Raw genomic sequence first — 22069 nt, forward strand, 5'->3', positions numbered from 1 at the left:
AGAAACCAAAAAGAAACAGCTAACTACAATATCGTATATAGTGGAGTGGACAAACAAAGACATGCAAAAGCTGGTGTAATGATTTGGATCCATAAATCAGTTAAAGCAAAAATAACTCATACATTCTGGAATGAAAGAATATTAGAAGTGCGATTCAAATTAAACAGAAAAATTAACAGTTGTTGGAGTGCATGCCCCTGAAGAAGGAAAATTACAGAATAGGAATGAAAAAAATTAACAATAATATACAAAAACAGTAAACAAAAATGGAAAGCAATTCATTGATCATACAATATATAATAATTTAAAATAATGAATAAATTTTACAAACATAAAAATATACATAAATATACGTGGTGTGCAAGAGGACAAAAATCAATAATAGACTACTTTATAGCAAATGAAAAAGTAGCAAACCTCTTCCTAGATGTTAAAGTTAGAAGAGGGCTAGAAATTGACTTAGATCACTATTTGGTACAGGCAAAACTAAGATTTCCACCAAACTGGCTACAAAAAATACAAAAAAATAAACAAAGTAGAGAAACAAAATGTAATTACAAAGTAAGACTACTGAGTGTAAGAAATTTATACCAACAGAGGATTAATAATTAATATATTGATTTAATAGGTGCTTAAATATATTATTTAAGCGCCTCCGTAGTGCAATTGGAAGAATGATGGTACGTTGCGCCCTTCGATTGTAAAAGGCCCAAGTTCGATTCTCGTCATGACAGGAGGAATCTTTATGTGGACATTTTCGTTCAAATATGAGTTATCCGATCTCATACGGAGGTAGCAGGGTTTTTTCTCCTAGAAACTCGGATTTTTCATCCAGACAAATCGGCCCTTTAGAACACAAACAATTTACAGACAAAAAAAATACTAGCTATGGTGGTGGTAGTGGCCAGTAGATGGTGCTGATGTTGATGATTGGTAGTAGAGGTTCGGTGGAGATGGAGAGATGTACAATAGGTGTCCTCCCGCGATGAGTCTTCGGATTCCTTGGAGGTGTCACGAATAATAATAATATATAATATATATAATAATTAAGAGGATTAATTAAAAATACAAGAAAATGAAGACATTGAAATGAAAGAATGGAATAATATAAAGAAATTATCGCATCAACAGCATATGAAATTCAAGGAACACAAAAAATATCATAAAAATTACATATATGGGACAATGAAATTAAAACAATAATTGAAAATAAAATGATGGGTTTTAAAAGATGGTTAAGTAGCAAAAAAAAACAAGATGAAATTGAATATAAAAAATGAAAACAAAAACGAGCAATAGCCAAAAGAGAAACCAGAAAGAGATAGAGAAAGCTCGGAAAAATTTGTATCATAGCTAGAAAATGACGCATACAAAATACTAAAACACATGAATGCAGATAAAAAAGAAACTGCAAATATAAATTGTGAAATAGATGTAAAAGAATTCTTGGATTACTTTTCAGATCTTTGGACGGATACTGGCATCAAAAATAATTACACCAGAAACTTACAAAATACCTTAAATGATATTATAACAATAAAAGAATTAAAGGACAACCTAAATAAAATAAAAAATGGCAAATCAGCAGGAGAAGATGGGCTTAACTCCAAACTATAAATTTGCTGGGAAAAAAATTCAAAGATTACTAAAATTTTTAAATAAAATATATACAAATGGACAAAATACCTATATTTAAAAAAGGGGATAAAACAAAACCTGCTAACTACAGAGGTATTTGTTTATTGAATACATGCTACAAAATATATAGCAGAATACTTAATGAAAAACTAAACATATACAATGAAAAAATATTATTAGAATGTCAAAATGGATTTAGAAAAGGATGCAATGGATTCAGCTTTCTGTTTAAAACTACTTATAGAAAAAAGAAGAGAATTTAATTTGGAAACTCATCTTTTGTAGATTACGAAAAAAGCATTTGACAAAGTAAAAAGATATATATACTGTTTGATTACAAAGAATAAAAATGCCTCATATTTTACTACATGCAATATTGAATATATATATATATATATAAAGATAATGAAATAAAAATAAATGAAATAATATTGTCTGAAAAACAATCCATTAACCATGGAGTAAGACAGGGATGCCCTCTTCTCCAACATTCAATATTTACATTAATGAAATATTAAAAAACATTAATGGAATATATAAAGATAATGAAATAAAAATAAATGAAATAATATTGTCTGAAAAACAATCCATTAACCATGGAGTAAGACAGGGATGCCCTCTTCTCCAACATTCAATATTTACATTAATGAAATATTAAAACAGTGGAACACCTTAAACAACGAAGGTATAGAAATTTCCGGGAATAACAAAATAAATACGCTATTATTTGCAGATGATCAGATAATAATATCAGATAAGGAAGACAATTTACAAAGAGCAATATATAATTTAAACATTAGAGTAGAACAGTTTGGAATGAAAATTTCCATAGATAAAACTAAAACAATGGCATTTTGTGGACAAACTCCAGTTAGAAGCAAAATAGTTATTAATAATAAAATAATAGAACAGATAAATACTTTCAGTTATCTTGGATGTGAAATATCATATGAAGGAGAAAAAGACATAAAATTAAAAACTTCAAAATTTTTACAGATTTTAGGCCTCATAAATAGAACACTCAACCCAAATATAGTACAAAAAGAAACACGCTTGAAAATATACAATACTTTAGCAGTGCCCGCATTATTATATGGCAATGAAATTTGGGCAATAAACAAACAAGATAAACAAAGAATAAAAACAAGTGAAATGAGATTTATGAGAACTGCAAAAAACGCATTAGATCAAAAATGGGAAGGAAGACATTTTAAAATAACTAAAAACAAAATCAATAGAAGAAAAACTGAACAATTATAAACAAAAATGGATTGAATATGTAAACTGAATGGCCAACACCCTACATCCTAAACAAATACTAAAATATAAGCCAATTGGAAAGAGATGGAATGGTAGACCTCAAAAAAGGATATTGGATGATAATGAGACCGGAACAGACCGATATGGTCTGTATCCGCTGAACCGGCGCTAGTCTTTGCCTCCCGCATGCAGTTTCTATATAAGCACCCCTGTAATGATCCTGGTGTGTGTGGTTCTTTTACGATAATAAAAATTTAAATTATTTGAAATTTCTTAAATAAATTTTGACAGAACAGCCACACGTTGGTTCGCTAAATGTAACGAACCGGGGGTGTTGACTAGGCAGGATAATCTTTAAAAACCCGAATATTCAAAAAATTCTCAAAAGTTAAAGCAAATTTTGATAAAGCCACTTCACTTTAATTGTTGAATATAATGATACAGGGATTATAGCCTTCTCACTGAATCGCTAACAAAATTAAAATGAATTTTAATTTAAGTTAAAATTTGTTTGAAGTAAAGTTTAAAATATTCGTGCATTTTACAAGTTACTAAATTCTTAGTAACTTGTAAAATTTTTTTTATAATTTTTATAAGTGGAACTATCTTTTAGGAAAATAAACTAAACTCGATAGATAAGAAAATAAAATAATTCAGGAATAATTAGAACATTTAATATAAGTATTCAAAATATAACATCTTTACAGAATAACAAAATAAATTAAATTACATAAACATACTTGAAATTTTTTAAATTAAAATTTTGATTTCATATTCACAAAATTAGAAATAATGGTCTTAACCTCTAATTCTGCACAAAATAATTTTCAATAGCTATTAATGCCAAACTAACAAGCCTTTTATGACATACTTGTTCTTAAGTAGGTTTTAATCAATTTCAACTTGGAAAAGGAACTTTCACTACTCGCTACACTAACAGGTAAGGTTAATAGTATTCTTAAAGTAATTGAAAAGTTAGGGAAAGATAAATTATTGGATAAAATAAAATTAAGAATATCGAAAGGGTTTTGAATATTTAAATTATCCTTCCAAAAAATATACGTAAAGCACATAACTTGCCGTCCTTCAAGAGAAGCTCATAAATCGTCACAATTTTTTTGTAAATCTTCGTTATTAATTTTTAGTAATCTGTACAAGAAATTGAAGTTATCATAATATATTTTTAGTTGTTCAAAACGTTCTATTAACGAATACATTGCAACGTCTAGAAGTGTATAAAACACATTCACTCTAAATTTATCTTCTGCCGATTGTGATGTTTCGTCATGATGCTCGTAGTCAAATTGTCGTGTCTCTTTCGTCGTTGAACTACGGTACCAGTTTTAACTTCTTGTTCTCCATCCACCTCTTCACTCAGTTCTTTTGCCTTTTTAGAACTTCTTTAAAATTTGTATCTAATCGATACTCTTGTAAGAATATTTTTAAGTTTTTGATAGATTCTAAAGCAACTGTAATGTTCATATTTTTGTCTTGAAGCATTTTACTCACAGGGTTTATTCTGTTAAGTAAATCATGCCAAGTTATAAGAGAACAAATAAAATTGTAGTCCTTTATTTTAGCACATAATGTTTGTGCTTCATATTTCAAAAAGTGCATCGTAAATTTCTCCTAACTGATATCGTAGAGGGCGGATTTTACTTTCCCATCGCGTTTCTGATGGCTGTTTCAATGTTAAATTTTTTACGAACTTTAAAAGGATTGCCCAACGTTTGTAAGAGAATGAAAAGAAATTTGTATATTTCTTGAATAATTGCAAAGAAACTAATTGTATCTGCATTCACTTTGGCTGCATCGTTAATGATTAAATTTAGAATATGAGCAGCACATGGCACGTAAAAAGCTCAAGGATTTTTGTTCAAAAGCAAATTTTGGAGCCCATATTTTTTCCCTTTCATATTTGCCCCATTGTAATACCCTTGACCTCGCATGTCTTCAATGGGAATGTTCCATTATTGCACATAAACCATGTCCTGTGGAATCTGAAAAGTTTTCCCTGATCTTAACAATTCCATTGTCATAGGAAACAAAGTGAATAATAATGGTCATTTGTTCTGTTTTACTTGTATCAGGTGATCAGTCTAAAATTATGGAATAATATTTACATTTTTGAATTAATAATAAAATTGTATTCCTGATAGCGTTATTTAAAGTTTCCAATATTTCATTTCGACTGTCTTTACTCAAATAGTATACCCTATTGTTTCGTTGTAGGGCCCTTTCAACATGATTTTCCATAACGGGATCAAACTTCACAAACAGTTCGACTAATTTTATAAAATTGCCGTTATTCCTTTCATACAATTTATCAGATGATCTGCGAAAAGTTAAATTTTGGCTACCAAGGAATTTTATAATTTCAATCAAGTGTTCTAAAACACTCGTTCAGTGTTTCTTTTCCATTTCATACATGCTTTCTGGCAATGAATAGTAGTTTTGTTTTTTTAAAATTTTTATCAAGTTCCTTCCATTTTAAGAAATTTTTCATGTGAGTTAAACTAGTCTCATGTCTATGCAAAGTTGTACTTACATTTCTCCAATCGTTATAACCTTCTACAAGACTATTTGATTTAGTAGGTGCGAAAGGTTTGCAACAAAAGCAAAAAACAGAATTTAAAGTTTCGGAATAAATGAGCCATGTTCTTGGCACGAGCTCTCCGTTTGTCATTTTTCTATTATGATACGTGTTGCCAAATTTACGACCATATGTATTATTTTTCTTTTGAACAGGCCACATTTCAATGAAAACAACTCGTAATTTTCATCAATATTTCCCCATTCACCTGGATCTTCTAAATTTACAGAGACTAACAATGTGTTAGATTCGTGGTCAACTACAACTAAATCTTCTGTTTTTCGCTTAAATCATGAGTCTTGTTATCTTGTTCAATAGTTGCAATAGTACTTTTCTTTCTGTTCTTGTTATTTATAGCCATTTAGGTGGTAACCTTCATTTTATTTTAACATGGTAGTGGTCACTACTTACTACATATCCTCTATAGCCTCTAACATCTATAGAAAACTTTGTTTTCATTTAAGATAAAGTAATTTAATATTGATTTCCATCTTCTTGCTGCCCAAGTATATTTATGTATGTCTTTATGTTTATAGAAAGAATTCATTATCTTAAGATTATTATAACCTACAAAGTCGATCAATATTTTACCATTCCCATTTTGAGTATGTGTTCTCCATATGTTCCTGTATTGTTATTAATTTTCGTATTTCCGATTCTGGCATTTAAATCTAGTGCTAATATTACATAATCATTTTTATTTATTTTATATATATTGTAATTGATTATAAAATCTAGGGACTTAAGTGTTTAATTTTGGTATATTATTGGAGCTTTATTAGCGTGGTTAGTGTACTAAAGTGTTTTATAACAATCTATGTCGGGAAGTCGCCGCTAGATGAATTCGTAATGAGTAGTGTTCGTGCAAGCTCCAGATAAGATAAGTATCATTTTCAGTTATCGATACAAATTACTTAATATTGTGTAGTTTTGTTTTGTTTGCCTTGCGTATTTTAGTGCGTCTATTTTTGGTGTGTTATAACGTATAATTTGACAAAACACGTTACAGATAAGTATGGCACCTGTGCGAAGGAAAATGGCGGCCAGTAATGAAGGTTCGGCATTGTTATCAAAGAACGGTAGCATAAAAGAAATGAGTCAGTGTACTAGCTGTGAAATGTACGCTTTGCGGAGTGCGGTCGGAGTGTGGTTAGATGATAATAAAGGATTGAATGTGTGTAGAAAATGTAGGGAGAATGCGGAATTGAAGTGTATTTCGGATCGTGAGTGTGATATTTTTGTCAACCTTCAGAATGAAGGAAATAGGGATATGACAAGAAACGGCAAGGTTGTACATGAAAATTGTGAGAGTGTGAATGTAGAAAGTGTGAATGATAGTATAAATGGTTTCTCAGAGAACAAAAAAGATGAGATAGATGCATTGAGTGAGATCACGTTGTTGAATAGTGCGATAGAAAGAGCAAAACAGCAGCTAGAGTGCATGAACAAAAGTAGACTGAATGAACCAACCAATAATAAAAGGTATGACAGGAAAAATAGACGTATGAATGTGAACATGAACAAAATGAAGGATAGAGTGCTGTATGGAGACTCGTTAGTACGAGGTGTGTTAGTAGAGGATTTGACAAAATCGTACCAACCTGGTGCGACCATAAAGGACGTAACTGCGTCTATTAGAGAGCAAAAGGAAAGGGTGAAAGAAATGATTGTTGTGGCAGGTATGAATGATTTGAAAGGAGATAAAATGGAAATGATAGAAGACCTGAATGAATTGTTTGAGGTAGCAAAAGAAAAGAGTGAGAGAGTTAGAATGATTAGTCTTTTGCCACGGTATGACAGTGAAATGTTTAAAAGGAGGGCTATAATTGCAAATGACTTTATGCGTGGGTTATGTATGACGAGTGGTGTGGAATTTGTGGATGTGTGGAGTGAGTTTGATGGGCGAAAGGATCTATATAAGATGGATGGCTTGCATTTGAATGGTTACGGTGTAAGAAGACTTGAGAAAGTGTTGCTGAATGTAGTGGATGTGCAAATTCAGGGAAACTAGATTTGTTAGGGGGGGAGTAGAGATACAGTCCTTATGGAGGCAGTTGAATGTAAGAATGAATATAATATGCCAGAGCAAATAAGGACAACAAATCTGAGTGGGATAGTTAATATAAGGCATCAAGGTAGGGTTGGGGCTAATGGGGGTCTTAAATTCATGTACACTAATACTAGGAGTATTAGGAACAAGAAGGAAGAGTTTTTGGCCATGGTTGGCACTTCCAGACCACAGGTTATAGGTATTAGTGAAACATGGCTGACTGTAGATGATATAACTAGTGGGATTGAATGTGATCGGTATAGTGTGTTCAGGAATGACAGAGAGAATAAAATGGGGGAGGAGTATTGTTGATGATAGCTGATGAGCTCCAGCCAAGGAGAATAGAAGTTGAATTGCAGGATAGAGAAAAGAGCACATTTGAGGCCATTTGGTGTGATATTGTGGCTAGCAGAACTAAATATACAATTGGGTGCTGCTATAGACCAGGTGATGGAAAAGATGGTGGTGACAGTATGCACAAGCAAATAGAAGAAATGGGTGGAAGGAGGGTGATTATTATGGGAGATTTCAACTATGGTCGCATTGATTGGAGTGAGGAGAGGACACACGGGAGGAAGGAACTGGATTTTATGCGGTTATTAAGGGATAACTATCTGCGACAGCATGTAATGGAAAATATTAGGGGTCAGAGTGCTTGACCTAGTAATTACATCTGAGGATTTGGCTGTAACAAATATGACCACTTTGCCACCAGTCGGTGAGAGTGATCATAGGGTGTTAACTTGGGAGGTGGCTAAAGGTGTAGAATTTTCAATTAAGACAGGGTACATGTGGAATTATCGGGCTGGAAAGTATGACAAGCTTAGGAGTTTGATTGGTTCAGTGCCATGGCATGTACAACTGCAAGGACTAGAAGTTGATAGTGCATGGGAGGTGGTTAAGAAGTATTTGCATGAAGCAATGGCTGACTGTATACCTAGAGTCCGAATAATAAATCAGGTAGGGGTTAAATGGATGAAAAACACCATTAAGCTTGAGTTGCAAAAAAAGAAACAACTATGGAGGGAATTTAAGGAGAAGGGTGACCGGCAGGCACATGAACGGTATAAAGCGCAGGCCAGAAGGGTGACGAGTGTGGTAAGAAAAGCAAAAAAGGATTACGAAAGAACATTGGCCATGCAGGCTAAAGAGAATCCTAAACAGTTTTTTAGATATGTAGCAGGTAAAAGGAAAAATGTACATGGCAGATTGATTTTAAAGAATGCCGATGGTGGGGAGGTAACAGAATCAGTTGAGATAGTTGAGTTGCTGAGTGAGCACTTTGCAAAAGTATATCATCCAGGTGGTGACATTGCAGAAACGAATAACCCAGTAGATTATACGGGAATTGTGGTTAATGAAGTGGAGGTGAGTAGTCTATTGCATAACCTCAATATCAATACATCTGTGAGATTGGGTGGTATACCAGCTCGTGTTGTACGAGAAGCAGCTAAAGAATTGTCAGTACCCTTGACCATTTTGTTTAATTTGAGTCTCGGGTCTGGGTTAATCCCGAGCGGGTGGAAAGAGGGAAAATAGTTCCACTGCATAAAGGTAGTTCCAAGACTGCTGTTGTAAATTACCGACCGATTAGCATATCAGGAATCATTGTCAAGGTCTTAGAGAAAATAGTCAAGAGGAAAATACAAGATTGGATAGAAGAAAATGGGATACTGTATCGGGGACAGCATGGTTTCGTGAAGGGTAGGTCATGCCTCAGTAACTTGCTCACGTATTATAACACAGTGACGGCTGAACTGGATAAGGGTAATGGGTTTATGGTGATTCTACTGGACCTTGCCAAGGCCTTTGACAGGATTCCACATGGAATTCTAATCAGTAAATTGCAGCATATGGGAATGGACATAGGGTTGGTGAGATGGATAGGAGGGTGGTTGACGGAGAGATATCAGAGAGTGGTTTACTCGGGAGTAGAGTCCACAAGACGGCCTGTGACTAGTGGTGTGCCACAAGGATCTGTTCTTGGACCACTGCTGTTTAATTTGTTCATAAATGATATAGGAAATGATCTGAGAGGAACAGTTCATTTGTTTGCGGATGATGCGAAGTTGGGTAGGGCAATAGTGAATGCAGATGACGTCAAAATTTTGCAGGATGATTTGGATAGATTGGAGGTCTGGGCTAAGGAGAATGGATGTCAGTTTAATGTGGCAAAATGTAAGGTTATGCATTTTGGGGTGAAAAGATTGGCGGCAGTTTACTGCATTGGTGGAACCCTGCTCCAGGAAATTGATGAGGCACGAGATTTAGGAGTGTTGGTAGATAAGGAATTGAAATTTAGGGGACACATTGCAAAAGTGACCAAAACAGCTCATCAAATCACTTGGTTGCTGAAGAATACGTTGACAAGCAGAGACAAGCAGGTTATTGTTCCTCTCTATCGAGCCTTGATAAGACACCATCTAGACTACTGTGCTCCGATTTGGTCACCTAGGTTTCTTCTTGATGTGGAGGAGGTGGAGAGGATCCAGAGGCGAGTGACCAAGATGATAGCAGGTCTGTGGAATGAACCGTATGAGAACAGGTTGAGGATTTGTGGGTTGCAAAAATTGGTTGATAAGCGGAGGAGGGGAGATATGATTGAGACATTCAAATTACTGAAGGGTTTCTATAAAATTAATTCAGAAGATATTTTTGAGAACAGGGCTGGTTGTGGGAGGACTAGGGGACATCCATGGAAACTGGGCAAAAGTGTGGTTAGTAAAGGTGTTAGAGCTGGGTTCTTTACTTTTAGAGTAGTGAATGAGTGGAATTCCCTCCCTGAGTCTGTGGTGGATGCTGTGACAGTGAATGAGTTTAAGGCGAGGTATGATAGATACTGTATGAATGTCAAATAGTTGTGATGAATATGATTTGGGGCCTCCCTCAATGAGTCTAATGACTCCCTGGAGTTGCCCGTAATAATAGTAATAGTAATATAATAGTAATAAAATTCAATATTATCATCTTCTCTTCCTTCTGGGACAAGTAAATCAATTATTGTTAACCTCTGTCTATTTTTATTCTAGCTTCTATTATTTGTTCCTAATTTATAATATTTTAGTTGTTTTGAAAGAGAATTATGAGTCCAAATCATAACACCTGCTTGTGCTCTTTGGTCTTATTATATACTTGGTTTAATCCTTTATCCACGTGTAAGCAAACAAAGTTTGCACCTGAAATATAATCATGCCTATGCAACTCGTATATACAATCACTGATTGTTGACCTGGGATGGTGTATTTGTCGACAGTTGGCCGAACACATGTCTGCAACATAACATCCTGTTACAATGCCTCTTTCAAACTCCGTCATCCCTGCTTGCAGCCATTTCATCTGGACACAATTATACTGACTTGGGAGCAAATAATTGCATGTGTATGTGTGTATGTATATACTAGGGGGCATCCCCCGTGTTCCGGACCGGTAGGTTTGTTCTCCTTGTATTCTGATGAGTCGAATTTTGAAGACTCGAAAGGGTGGTCCCCCCCGGTGCCTACGGAACCCCACCATCCCGAGTTCCCGATCGGTAGGCCGGTTCTCCTTGAATTCTGATGACTCGAAAGGGGGGATCCACACACCCCCTGGTGCCTACTGCTCCCAACCCCCGAGTTCCGGATTGGTAGGCCTGTTCTCCTTGAATTCTGATGACTCGAATTTTGAAGACTCGACACTCAGGGTAGCTCCTGAGTTTCAAATAAAGTTAAATGAAAAATGAAAAGGCTTATCATTTTATATCTACAGGGCCACCTTTACCACGAGTTGCGTTGGTCTTGCACTACGTGTAGGATCAGCTGGACTTGCATCACTTGCAGCACAAACTTGACTTGTTTGTCTGTTTGCTTACTTGGGAAATGGAGTAAAACCAGGTTTAAAATTGCTTGGTATTTTTAACATATACACACACACACACACTCACTCACTCACTCACACACACACACACACACACACACACACACTAGGGGGTTCTTCCCCTTAGCGCCTACGGCGCCCCCCCCCCGGTGTTCCGGAGTGGTAGGCCTGTTCTTGAATTCTGATGACTCGAATTTCGAAGACCCGACACTCAGAGTAGCCCCTGAGTCGAATCTTCAAAAGGGTGGCCTTCGTCCCCTGGCGCCTATGCCTCTGGACTGTAGACCGGTTCTTGATTTTTGAAAACTCAAAAGGAGGGGGGGTATCCGCTCCTCGGCACCTGTGCAGCCCTACCTCCCGAGTTCCAGACTGGTAGGCCGGTTCTCCTTGAATTCTGATGACTCGAATTTTGAAGACTCGACACTCAGGGTAGCCCATGAGTTTCCAAACGTTTCAAATAACTTGACAAAAAGTTACATAAAAAGGCTTATCGTTTTATATATATATATATATATATATATATATAGGGTAGATGTGTGTGTATATGTGTGTGTGTGTGTGTGTGTGTGTGATCATTGCAGCAATCCTACGGAGCATAATTTTCAGAAGCGTATGTTATCGATCAGTAAGAATTTTAGACCATTCTTGTATGCACATAATGTTGTCCTCAACTATATATGAGGGTTGTTTGAAAAGGTTGGTAAAATAAGTTAAACACATTTTTTTGGGGAAAAGGTACCTTTATTTCTCAACAGTCTCCATCGATGTCTACACAGTTGGTCCAGTGAGTTTTAAATTTTTTAATCCCATCTAAAAAGTAGGATTTGTCAAATTGTGCAGAATAGTCATGACCGCTTTGATGACATCGTTCGAAGAAAATTTTTCTTCGAACAAGGGCCAAGTCCGGAGAATACGGTCGATGTGGAACCAATTCGAACCTCAATTCGTGCAATTTTCCCATTTGTGATGGCTGATGTGTGGAATGGTGGGTGCATTGTCTTGATGAAAAGCACTATTTTGTGTGCCATTCTTGGCCGTTTTTTCTTCAGTTCTTCTTTTAAACGTCCAACAATGAACCATAATAGACGCCTGTTATTGTCTTCCTTTTCCAAATAGTCTATCATGATGATTCCTAAGGGAATCCCAAAAATCTGACCATCACCTTCCTAGCTGACAAAACGGTCTTCACTTTTTTTGGTGCTCTTTCACCAGACATTGTCCACTGTTTGACTGCTGCTTGGACTCGGGTGTGTAATGGTGGATCCAGGTTTTGTTTACAGTCACAAATCGGCGCAAAAAAATCCTGCAAATTGCGATTAAACATCGCCAAACGTGCATTAAAATGTCTTTTCGCATGCATTTTTGATCGAATCAATCACAGCACCCATTGCGCACACAGCTTTTTCATGTGCAATTTTTCTTGCAGGATGCTATACACCCATTCAGCATTCTTCGATAACCAATAACCATACCATGGATTTTGTCAATCATTTCCTTCGTAGTGACCTCAGTCGGGCACCTGGAGCACGCTTCATCTTCGATGGAGTTACGACCACATTTAAACTCATTTATCCAAAAATAGTCTCATGCTGGTGCAGAGTATCCCAAGACCCCATGAACTGTATCTAACTTGGCTTTGATCTGCGCAGCCATCCACTTCAAATAAAAGTGTTTAATCACTGCATGAAACTCATTTTTCTCAATTTTTATGAAAATTTTAAATGTTTGCCAGGAGTCATGAAAAAGATGACGTGCGAAATGGTATGAATGAACGAATTGTGTCATCATCAATTGGAAATTTATTTCAAACATTTCAAAACCCTCGTATGAGGATTCTTCCAAGCTTGATTTGCTTCCTCAGCCTTAAGTAGAAGGCTGTATTCCACTAATTCGAGCCCTACACAAGGGCTTATGGATTGTGAAAATACCTTCTGAATATGAATGCTGTGCTGTACAAAACTGCCTTTTTCAACTGCCCGGTTTTTAATACATCAAACTCGAGTGCTTCTAGATGTTTTTTCAGTGTTTTGGGATGGTGCCTCAAGCACCTATTACGGGAACAATTTTCGTTTTCTTTTACCAAATTCTTTCAAATTGGTAGGCAACTTGCAACTTTCGATACTTTGTAATTTTTTCGGTTTCTTTTTCGTCAATTCGTCTAGTTCCTGGTACTGATATTTCGATAAGTTGAACATTATTGTTTTCACTTTTTTCAACCACGGTTGAAATTATACATATATATATATATATATATATATATAAGCTCATAAAAACAACTGTCTCTTTTTAATTATTTTAAACTGAAGCCATAATTATCAGTAGATGGCTGTGCGATTTAGATTTTCCTACAGTTAAACAATTTAGCATAATCATCGTCATCATTATTTCCAGATACGTGTAAGTAAGCCAAAGACTCAAGAAGATTTGTCATATATCATCCACTCTAGCTATCCTACCTTTTAAAGAGATGCACTTACTGCTTCAACAGACAAACTGTTCCACTCATTCACTCCTAAGAGGAAAATATCGTTCTCACACCCTTCTTAACCGCACACAAACTTAACTTCCACGGATGTCTTCTGCTCCTCTCCAAACTTTTCATATAACGAAAAATTTCATGAACTGATAACCTGTAACCAGAAGTTTATAGTTTTATTATATTGCTATTTCTCCTATCGTCCAGTGTCTGCATTCCACATGCGCTCTGAAATCTTGATATTATCTTTTTCACTCCTGCATTCTTTTAACTGTTTCTTTATCTGCTCAAAATCCACGAGAACAAATCTGCACATTAATCTGGATGCGTTGTATCGAAACTTTGTAAAGATTACAATGATTTTTTAAACTTGTATTTGGTCCATTTCAGCATTGCATCCTCAGTCATATTTGCAATTTTTGCAATGTGATCTTTGCACATCAACTTCTCACCCTTAGCCTTATCACTTTCTTCAAGCATAATCTGACCAACATAATATGCGATTAGGAAATATGTCAAAGCTCATTAATAACCATTATCATTTGTCCACAGTTCCAACCAGTTCAGGTCATTCTGTGAGTACTCTCTCCATCTCTCTCTCAATAGCATTCCCGATTGCCTTGTCTATCTTTGTGTCATCAGCAAACACTTGAACATCTGCTATCAGGTATTATTGTATAGATTGCACAACAGTGGTCCAAGGGCTGATCTCTGAGGTACTCAACCGGTCACCTTAAATGTGGTGGGTTCACTCCATTCAAAAAAGCACCGTTTTCTGTTCTCTCAGCTGCTCACTTATCCAAGTCGATGGTTTATGAGGGTGGTCTGAAAAGTTCTCGGCCGGACAATGAAAAAACGAATTTATAATATCAAACTTATTTTTATTTTTCAACATAATCTCCCTTAAGACTAATACATTTATTCCAGCCATACTCCAGCGCCATTATCCTGTCCCTGTAGTGGTTCTCAGTAAGATCTGCAAAACACCCCTACAGCTGCAATCACCTCTTGATTTGAAGAAACATGCTGACCAGCGAGGAAGAGTTTTAGTTCTGGGAAGAGATGGAAGTCAGAGGGAGTCAACTCTGGGGATTAGGGTGGATATTCCAACAATTCATAGTGCAGATCCCTTGATATTTCCCATTGCCAAATCACCTTTGTGGGCAGGTGCATTGTCCTTATGAACGATGATTTTTTTTCTTCTGCAAACCGGGTCTTTTATCACGAATTTTTTCGTCTAGTTGGTTAAAAGATCGAAATAATATTCCCCGGTTATTGTTTTACCCTTTTCAAGATGATTAATAAACAATGCCTTTAGCATCCCAAAACAACGATGAGAAGACTTTGTCTTCTTTGGCGCTGAATAACCAGCTTCTGTCCACTGTTTTGACTGCTGTTTGGATTCTGGTGTGTAATGGTGAATCTAAATCTCATCCATAGTAATTAATCGACGCACTAAATCAGTTTTATTCTTGTTGAAATGTTCCAAGTACTGTTCAGAGATTTTCATTAGAGTGCGTTTTTGATCTGCTGTGAGCAGCGGCACCACCCATCTTGCACAAAGCTTTTTCATTTGCAATTCTTCGTGCAAAATATATCCTACACGTTCTTTTGAAATGCATATAGTCTCAGCAATTTCACTCACTTCGACTTGCCGGTCACACAATACCATACCGTGCACTTGATCAATGATTTCTGGTGTTGTTACTTTTTGAACGTCTTTCACGTGCATGATCTTCAGGGCTGGTGCGGCCACATTTAAACTCAGCCCATTTCTTTGTTGTCGAAAACGAAGGAGAAGAGTGCCCATAAACGTTTATGAACTTCGAATGAATTTCCTTTGGCGTTAAAGCTTGTTTTACAAAGAATTTTATAACCGCACGATACTCAATTTTTATCCATTTCAAGGGATACAGACAACACTTGCTTCAGACAGCTGTATAAAACAAACTACTTGATAGAATGACTTTCAATTTCACATGGATGCTGATGACAGATGTACCAACTTAGAAAAAAATCTTGCCGATAGTGTTGCCATCTATGGTCGAGGCCGAGAACAACTTTTCAGACACCCTCGTATTCCAATTCCATATCCTCCAGTTTATATAAAATCCATTCATTTGGCAAAGCCCAACAGTTCACCGTGTATCAGTTCTCTTTATCTAACTCAGCTGTAACATTATTATAAAATATATTGTTCAGACACGATTCACCTCGAGTAAATCCGTGCCCTTCCTTGCAAAATATAGGTTTTTGTCAACTCACTTCTGTATGTGAGTTCGTATCATCTGTAAAATCTTCACCACTCTAGTGATACTGATAGGATGGCAGTTACACATTTTTTGCACAATTCTTATATAACGGATCATACATACAGTTATACATTATTTCCATTCATTTGGGATTTTTCCTGAGCTGAGGCTCAAATCATTCAAGCATGTCAAGAGATTAGCTAGTTTGAACGAACATTCCCGATATCCCGTTTGCCCCTATTAGGGAATTCATATCTAGATTATGCAACATTGGACGTCCTTCTCACGTACATCTGGCTCTTCATTTAGGATTCATTAATGCTATTATGAAATCAAATCATATCTACTAATGCATTTTATTCTCCGTAGTGAATATTATTGTTTATTGCTTATATCGCTTTAAAATTATAACAAAAAAGAGAAAAATGCAAAAAAAAAATAAATCCGTTAACGCCGTTTTTTTTTTCCTTTTTTTTTTCTCGAAAGGGATTAGGCGAGGCAATTTAGCTCCATTTAAGTTTTGAAGCTAGGCTCCACTTTTAGCCAATAACAAAATGGTTGGTGCAAGACTCGGTGGTTTTTAATTGATATCTTGGAGGTTGACTACATCAGACAACTGCCGCTATCTCGTGAACCCAGAGGCGTAGCTGGGGTGGGGGGGGTCTATCCTGGGCGGCACTTTGAACCTTTTTTGAAATTTTGCAGTTAATTCTAAAATACAGTCTCAAGAACTCATATCCAAGTATCGTAATTCTACTGCGAATTTTATTCACAGTTGCTGTAAATGTTGCTAGTTGTGAGAGGAGTTTTTCTACATAAAATTTATTAAGAATTGCCTACATTACTATGAAATAGACTTCGCCAATGTCATCAACGATTTTGCGAACAGAAAAGCAAGAAAAATAACATTTTAGAATGTTGAAATTAAAGTTTTACTTCAAAAATAAACACAGTGTTTTAATTTATTTCCCTATACGTCGTTTTGGCTTTTTGCAGTATTTTTAGTGTGTATTGAGAGGCGCGGCAAACTAGCTGCAGCACTGCGTGAACCCTAATCGTAACAACACTATTCTTTGGAATATGTAAGTTCTACGGGCGATTTTCTTGAAGTTGCAAAATGAAAACCGATTTTTCAGGAGATAAAGCCCTAGATGCTTTCCCAAGATCGACTAATTCGTAAACCGGTCGAAGAAAGACAGAGAAAGTTCTTCTGGTCAGCGATATAGATTTACATTTGAACGGAGTTTATAGCTTCGGGCGGCATGGTGCTATGGATGCAAAGCCATTTCTGTAGGAAACTATTTTCTTAAAAATTTAAATCCTGTGTAAAAAAAAATAATAAACAGTCTATATTTTCAAGAGTCCTTGAAAATCTGGGAAGGGGATGCCTAGAATTCATGTCTGCCCTGCTTTTAATGATCCTTTCCTTATCTCTTTCTCTCTCTCTCTCTCTCTCTATCTGACCTATACACGAAAGCGTGCATGATATTGGAATTACAGGGCTGGCAAGTATGACAAGCCTAGGAAATTGCCTGGATCGGTACCATGGCGGCATGTAAAACTGCAAGGACTAGATACTGACAGTTCATGGGAAGTGCTAAAGGAGTGTTTGAGGAGGTAATGGCAGACTGCATACCTAGAGTCAGGAGAGTAAATCAAGGTAAATGGATCAATATCATCAATAAGCTGGAATTGAAAAAAAAAGAAAGAAACTATTATGGAGGGAATTTAAGGAGAAAGGTGACCAGCAGGCACATGAACAGTACAAGATATAGGCCAGAAGGATAACTAGTGTGGTAAGAAAGGCAAATGCAAAGTATGAAAGGAAGTTAGCAATGCAGGTGAAAGGTAATCCCAAACAGTTCTTTCGATATGCTGCAAGTAAAAAAAAAGAATTTATATGGCAAAATGATTTTAATGAATGCTGATGGTGGGGAGGTAACTGAATCAGTAGAAAAAGTAGAATTACTGAGCGAACACTTTGCAAGAGTATATCATCCAGGTTGTGGTATTGCAGGAATGAGAGCCAATGGATGAATTGGATGTACATAGCATATTATATTCACATTTACTTAATGTGAATACAGCTGTGGGATTGGATGTTTTATGTGAAGCGACGAGGGAATTGTCAGTGCCCTTGACTATATTGTTTAATATAAGTCTCAGTTCTGGGTTAGTCCCAAGGGGATGGAAAGAGAAAAAATAGTTCCATTGCATAAAGGAGGCTCCAAGATTGATGTAGCAAATTACCGACCAATTAGTATATCAGGTGTCAAAGTTTTGGAGAAGTTGGTCAAGAGCAAAATACAGGAATTGATAGATGGAAATGGAGTAGGTATGGGGCAGCATGATTTTGTGAAGGATAGGTCATACCTCAGTAACTTGCTGGGTTTACAGTGATGCTGTTGGTCTTTGCAAAGGCATTTGACAGGATACTCCCATAGAATTCTAATCAATGAACTGCAGTGCAAGGGATGGATATAGGGTTGGTGAGATGAATAGGAGGATGGAGAGATATCAGAGAGTAGTTTATTCGTGAGTAGAGTCCAAAAGAAGGCTTGTGACTAGTGGCGTGCTGCTTTTGTTCTAGGCCTGCTACTGTTTAATTTGTTCATCAACGACATAGGAAAAGATCCGAGAGGAACTGTTCAATTATTTGCCGATGATGCAAAGTTGGGTAGAGCAATAATTAATATAGATGTCAAAATTTTACAGGATGATTTGGATGGATTGGCAATCTGGGCAAAGGAGAAGGGATATCAGTTTAATCTGGCAAAGTGTAAGGTTATGCATTTTGGAGTGAGAAGATTACCAGTTGTATATCATATTAGTGGAACTGCACTCCAGGAAATTGATGAAGCCAGAGACTTGGGAGTTATAGTTTAGGGGGGAACATAGCAAAAGTGGCTAAAGCAGCTCATCAAATTACTTGGTTACTGAAGAATACTTTGACGACCAAAGACAAGCCATTATTGTTCCTCTTTATTGAGCCTTGATAAGACCATCTTGACTACTGCTTGCAGATCTGGGTGCCAGGGTTTCTTGGCGAAGAGGAGGAGGAGGTGGAGAGGAATCAGAGGCGAGTGACCAATATGATAGTCGGTCTATGGAATGAACCTTACAAGAACAGGTTGAAGAGATGTGGGTTATAGAAACTGGTTGATAGGTGGTAAAGGGATGATATGATTAGACATGCAAATTACTAAGGAGTTTTACAAGATTAATCCAGAGGGAATATCTCAGAACAGGTCGTGGTGGTGGAAGAGCTAGGGGTCATCTACAGAAATTGAGTAAGAGTGTAGTTAGCAATGCTATTAGAACTGGGTTTTTTGCTTGGAGAGCAGTGATGAGTGGAATAGGTTGCCAGAGTATGCTGTGGGTGCCAAGAATGTGAATAAATTCAAAACAAAGTATGATAGATACTGTGGAAATGTTGGACAGGTCTTAACATGATGTTTGGGGCTTCCTTCGATGAGTCTTAATTGTAATAATAATAATAATAATAATGATGCTATTCTATAAGCACATATCAGTTCTGTGGGCAGGCGAGAGAGAGTATGATGAGAGAAGGATTCTGCTCTTTCATGAAGGGTGTAGTGTTTGGAGAGGGGAAAGCTGTTTCGAAGAACAAATGTAGATGGAATGAACGATGAGGAAGAGAAATTTGAAGCTGGATAGCAAATGGTTGTTGACCAGACTGCTCGTGTTCATAAACCTTTGGAAGATAGTAGTGGGATGATGGTGGCCAGTTCAGCCGAGCATTGCTCATTGAAATCCTTGTTATTTGTTATTATTATCATCTTTGTCATTATTAGACACCTCAATGGAGTCCAAAGACTCATCGAGGGAAAGTGTGCCAACAGCATCGAAAGAGATATAAAACGAAACTTTTTTCAAAGTTGGAGGTTTGCTAAAGATCTCATCGCATAAGACATTATGAGATGAGATCTTTAGCAAACCTCCAACTTTGAAAAAAAAGTACTACAAATACTCTCTAGTACATACTTTTTGAAAATTTCTTTTTCAAACTACTTATGTTCCAGTGAAGCAGGGCAGAGCCTAACTACTGGCAGATGAAAATCATCTGCCACTAAAAATATTGCTTATTTTCCCAGGCTATTGTTTTATAAAATTCTTGGTAATGATTTTTCTTGCCATCATTGTACTTTTACTTCCTCTGCTCTGCTTTCATCGTGGTCGGCAGCTCTCATGTAATTTCAGTTCTATAATCAAAATTAAAAGTAAAAATACAAAATTTGTTGCAATATGAATCAAAATTCGTATTGCAGCAAATTCTAATCAAAATTAAAATTTCAGATTGTGTTATAATATGTTAAAATTTCAGATTTTTTAAAAATAATTGTTAAAATCAAATTTTAATTCTGATAACTTGTTATTGATTGCCGCTAGTAGTCACTTATTCACTAGTCTATTTTTGTCAAGTACCATACGGTTTATGGTTTCGAGAGTGTGCGAGGGAAGTATGTGACTAGAAATGGATTGTGCTAGGCTGGTATTAATAAAAATTTAAATTGCTGTATGGTATAGGGTATAACTAATAAAAATACTTTCTCTTTGGTGGGGGAAATGGTTACAAAACCAGAAAATGAGTTTGTTGATCAGAATCCTATTTAGACATCTGCTTGATATGCAAAATAGTTATAGCATTCTGGTTTTGCGGGTTTCTAAATAGTTCAACATGTCACTAGAGCAGACGGCATGTGAAGGTAAGCTTAACGTTGCGGCAAACCGTCAGCTTAAACGCTTGTTATATTCGTATATTTTATAAATTCGTGTTTGTTTATTCTTACTCTTTGGAGATTATACGGAGAAAGTTGTTTAATGACATGGTGGATCATAATTTGCCGCAATGAGTTGTATGTGCTGCGAAGGAAAAAATGCTGGGAGCTTTGTTAATTAAAATTGAAATAAATGGAAGTTTCCAAATAATACTTATGAATAAATAAAATAAATTATTCATGCCCATGAACAGAATTTAGGAAAGGTATTTGAAATAAAGGAAACATACGAAGTGAAGTAAAAAAATAAAAAAAAAAAGACTTCCGTTTTGAGTTTTGGGAATTTATGAGGTGTCATGTAATAATATAATAAAATGCAAGTAAATCAATAAAATTAGGCATTATTGCTTAGTTTTATTCAAAAAGTTTACAGTTCTGATTTTAGTTTTCGCAACATGAGGTAGCTTTCAGATTTAAAGTTATTCAGATGATTGGCTTTCACTTCTAATATATATTCTAGTGGCTTCCATTGGTTATAATTATTATTATTATTATTTTTTTTTTACGTGGATATTGCTTGTAAATAATAGTTTTGTGAGTTTCGCATTTCTAAGTTTTTGGAAACTGTAAATACCGAACAAGTAATTGTTTCTGGTCAAGAAACATTCCGCCAAACTAGTCATTATTGGTTAAGAACTAGACAGGTATCCCGTTAGGCATAAAATGTTTGTTTTTTTCTCTCTCTCAAGATCAGCGTCAGAACATGCAAAATAAACACCGAGTTTCTCTGGTGCTGATCAAATCGTAATTGTTTCTCCAATAAATGAGTAATTTCTGTGTGAAATTTGCACATTTCAGTTGCCATATTCAGTAAACATCAGTATATGGTTACATTTGTTTATAATGTGACAAAAAAAGGTGATTTTGATTTGATGTACTTAAATTAAAGTTGAATGAAAGTTTCCAGATAATGTTTGCTAAATTAAATCTAATAATCTAATAAAGTAGTGAATATTGTAAAATGATTAATAAAACCAGAGGTCAAAAAGTATAGTTGGTATAAGGAGGGTTTGTAATGATATATGCCTGGATACATGTTTCACAGAACAGAACATCTGACAAATTCTTTGACCCCTCTGTTTGACTTGTATTACTTCATTTGATTGTGAAGTGATATGATGACTTAACTTTGAGCACCACAGTAAAAAT

The 22069-nt window shown here is 35.8% G+C and overlaps 1 protein-coding gene across 2 annotated transcripts in view; it reads left to right on the forward strand.

Moving 5' to 3' along the window:
• LOC150103645 (nuclear envelope phosphatase-regulatory subunit 1-like) overlaps positions 1 to 22069 on the forward strand; it is a 110106-nt gene that overhangs the window by 19507 nt on the left and 68530 nt on the right. The window contains exon 1 of one of the 2 annotated variants that reach the window (XM_090397716.1): positions 20602 to 20848. The exons of the other annotated variant lie outside the window; for it this stretch is intronic. Coding sequence (XP_090253842.1) covers positions 20821 to 20848 — 28 coding nt within the window. The 5' untranslated portion in view covers positions 20602 to 20820. Of the gene's footprint in view, positions 1 to 20601; positions 20849 to 22069 lie in introns of those variants that run through there. 2 annotated transcript variants of the gene reach the window in all.

Source organism: Typopeltis vanoorti, chromosome 9 (genome assembly GCF_054136105.1).
Source record: "Typopeltis vanoorti isolate ZY-2024b chromosome 9, IOZ_Tvanoo_1.0, whole genome shotgun sequence".
NCBI classification, from domain to species: domain Eukaryota; kingdom Metazoa; phylum Arthropoda; class Arachnida; order Uropygi; family Thelyphonidae; genus Typopeltis; species Typopeltis vanoorti.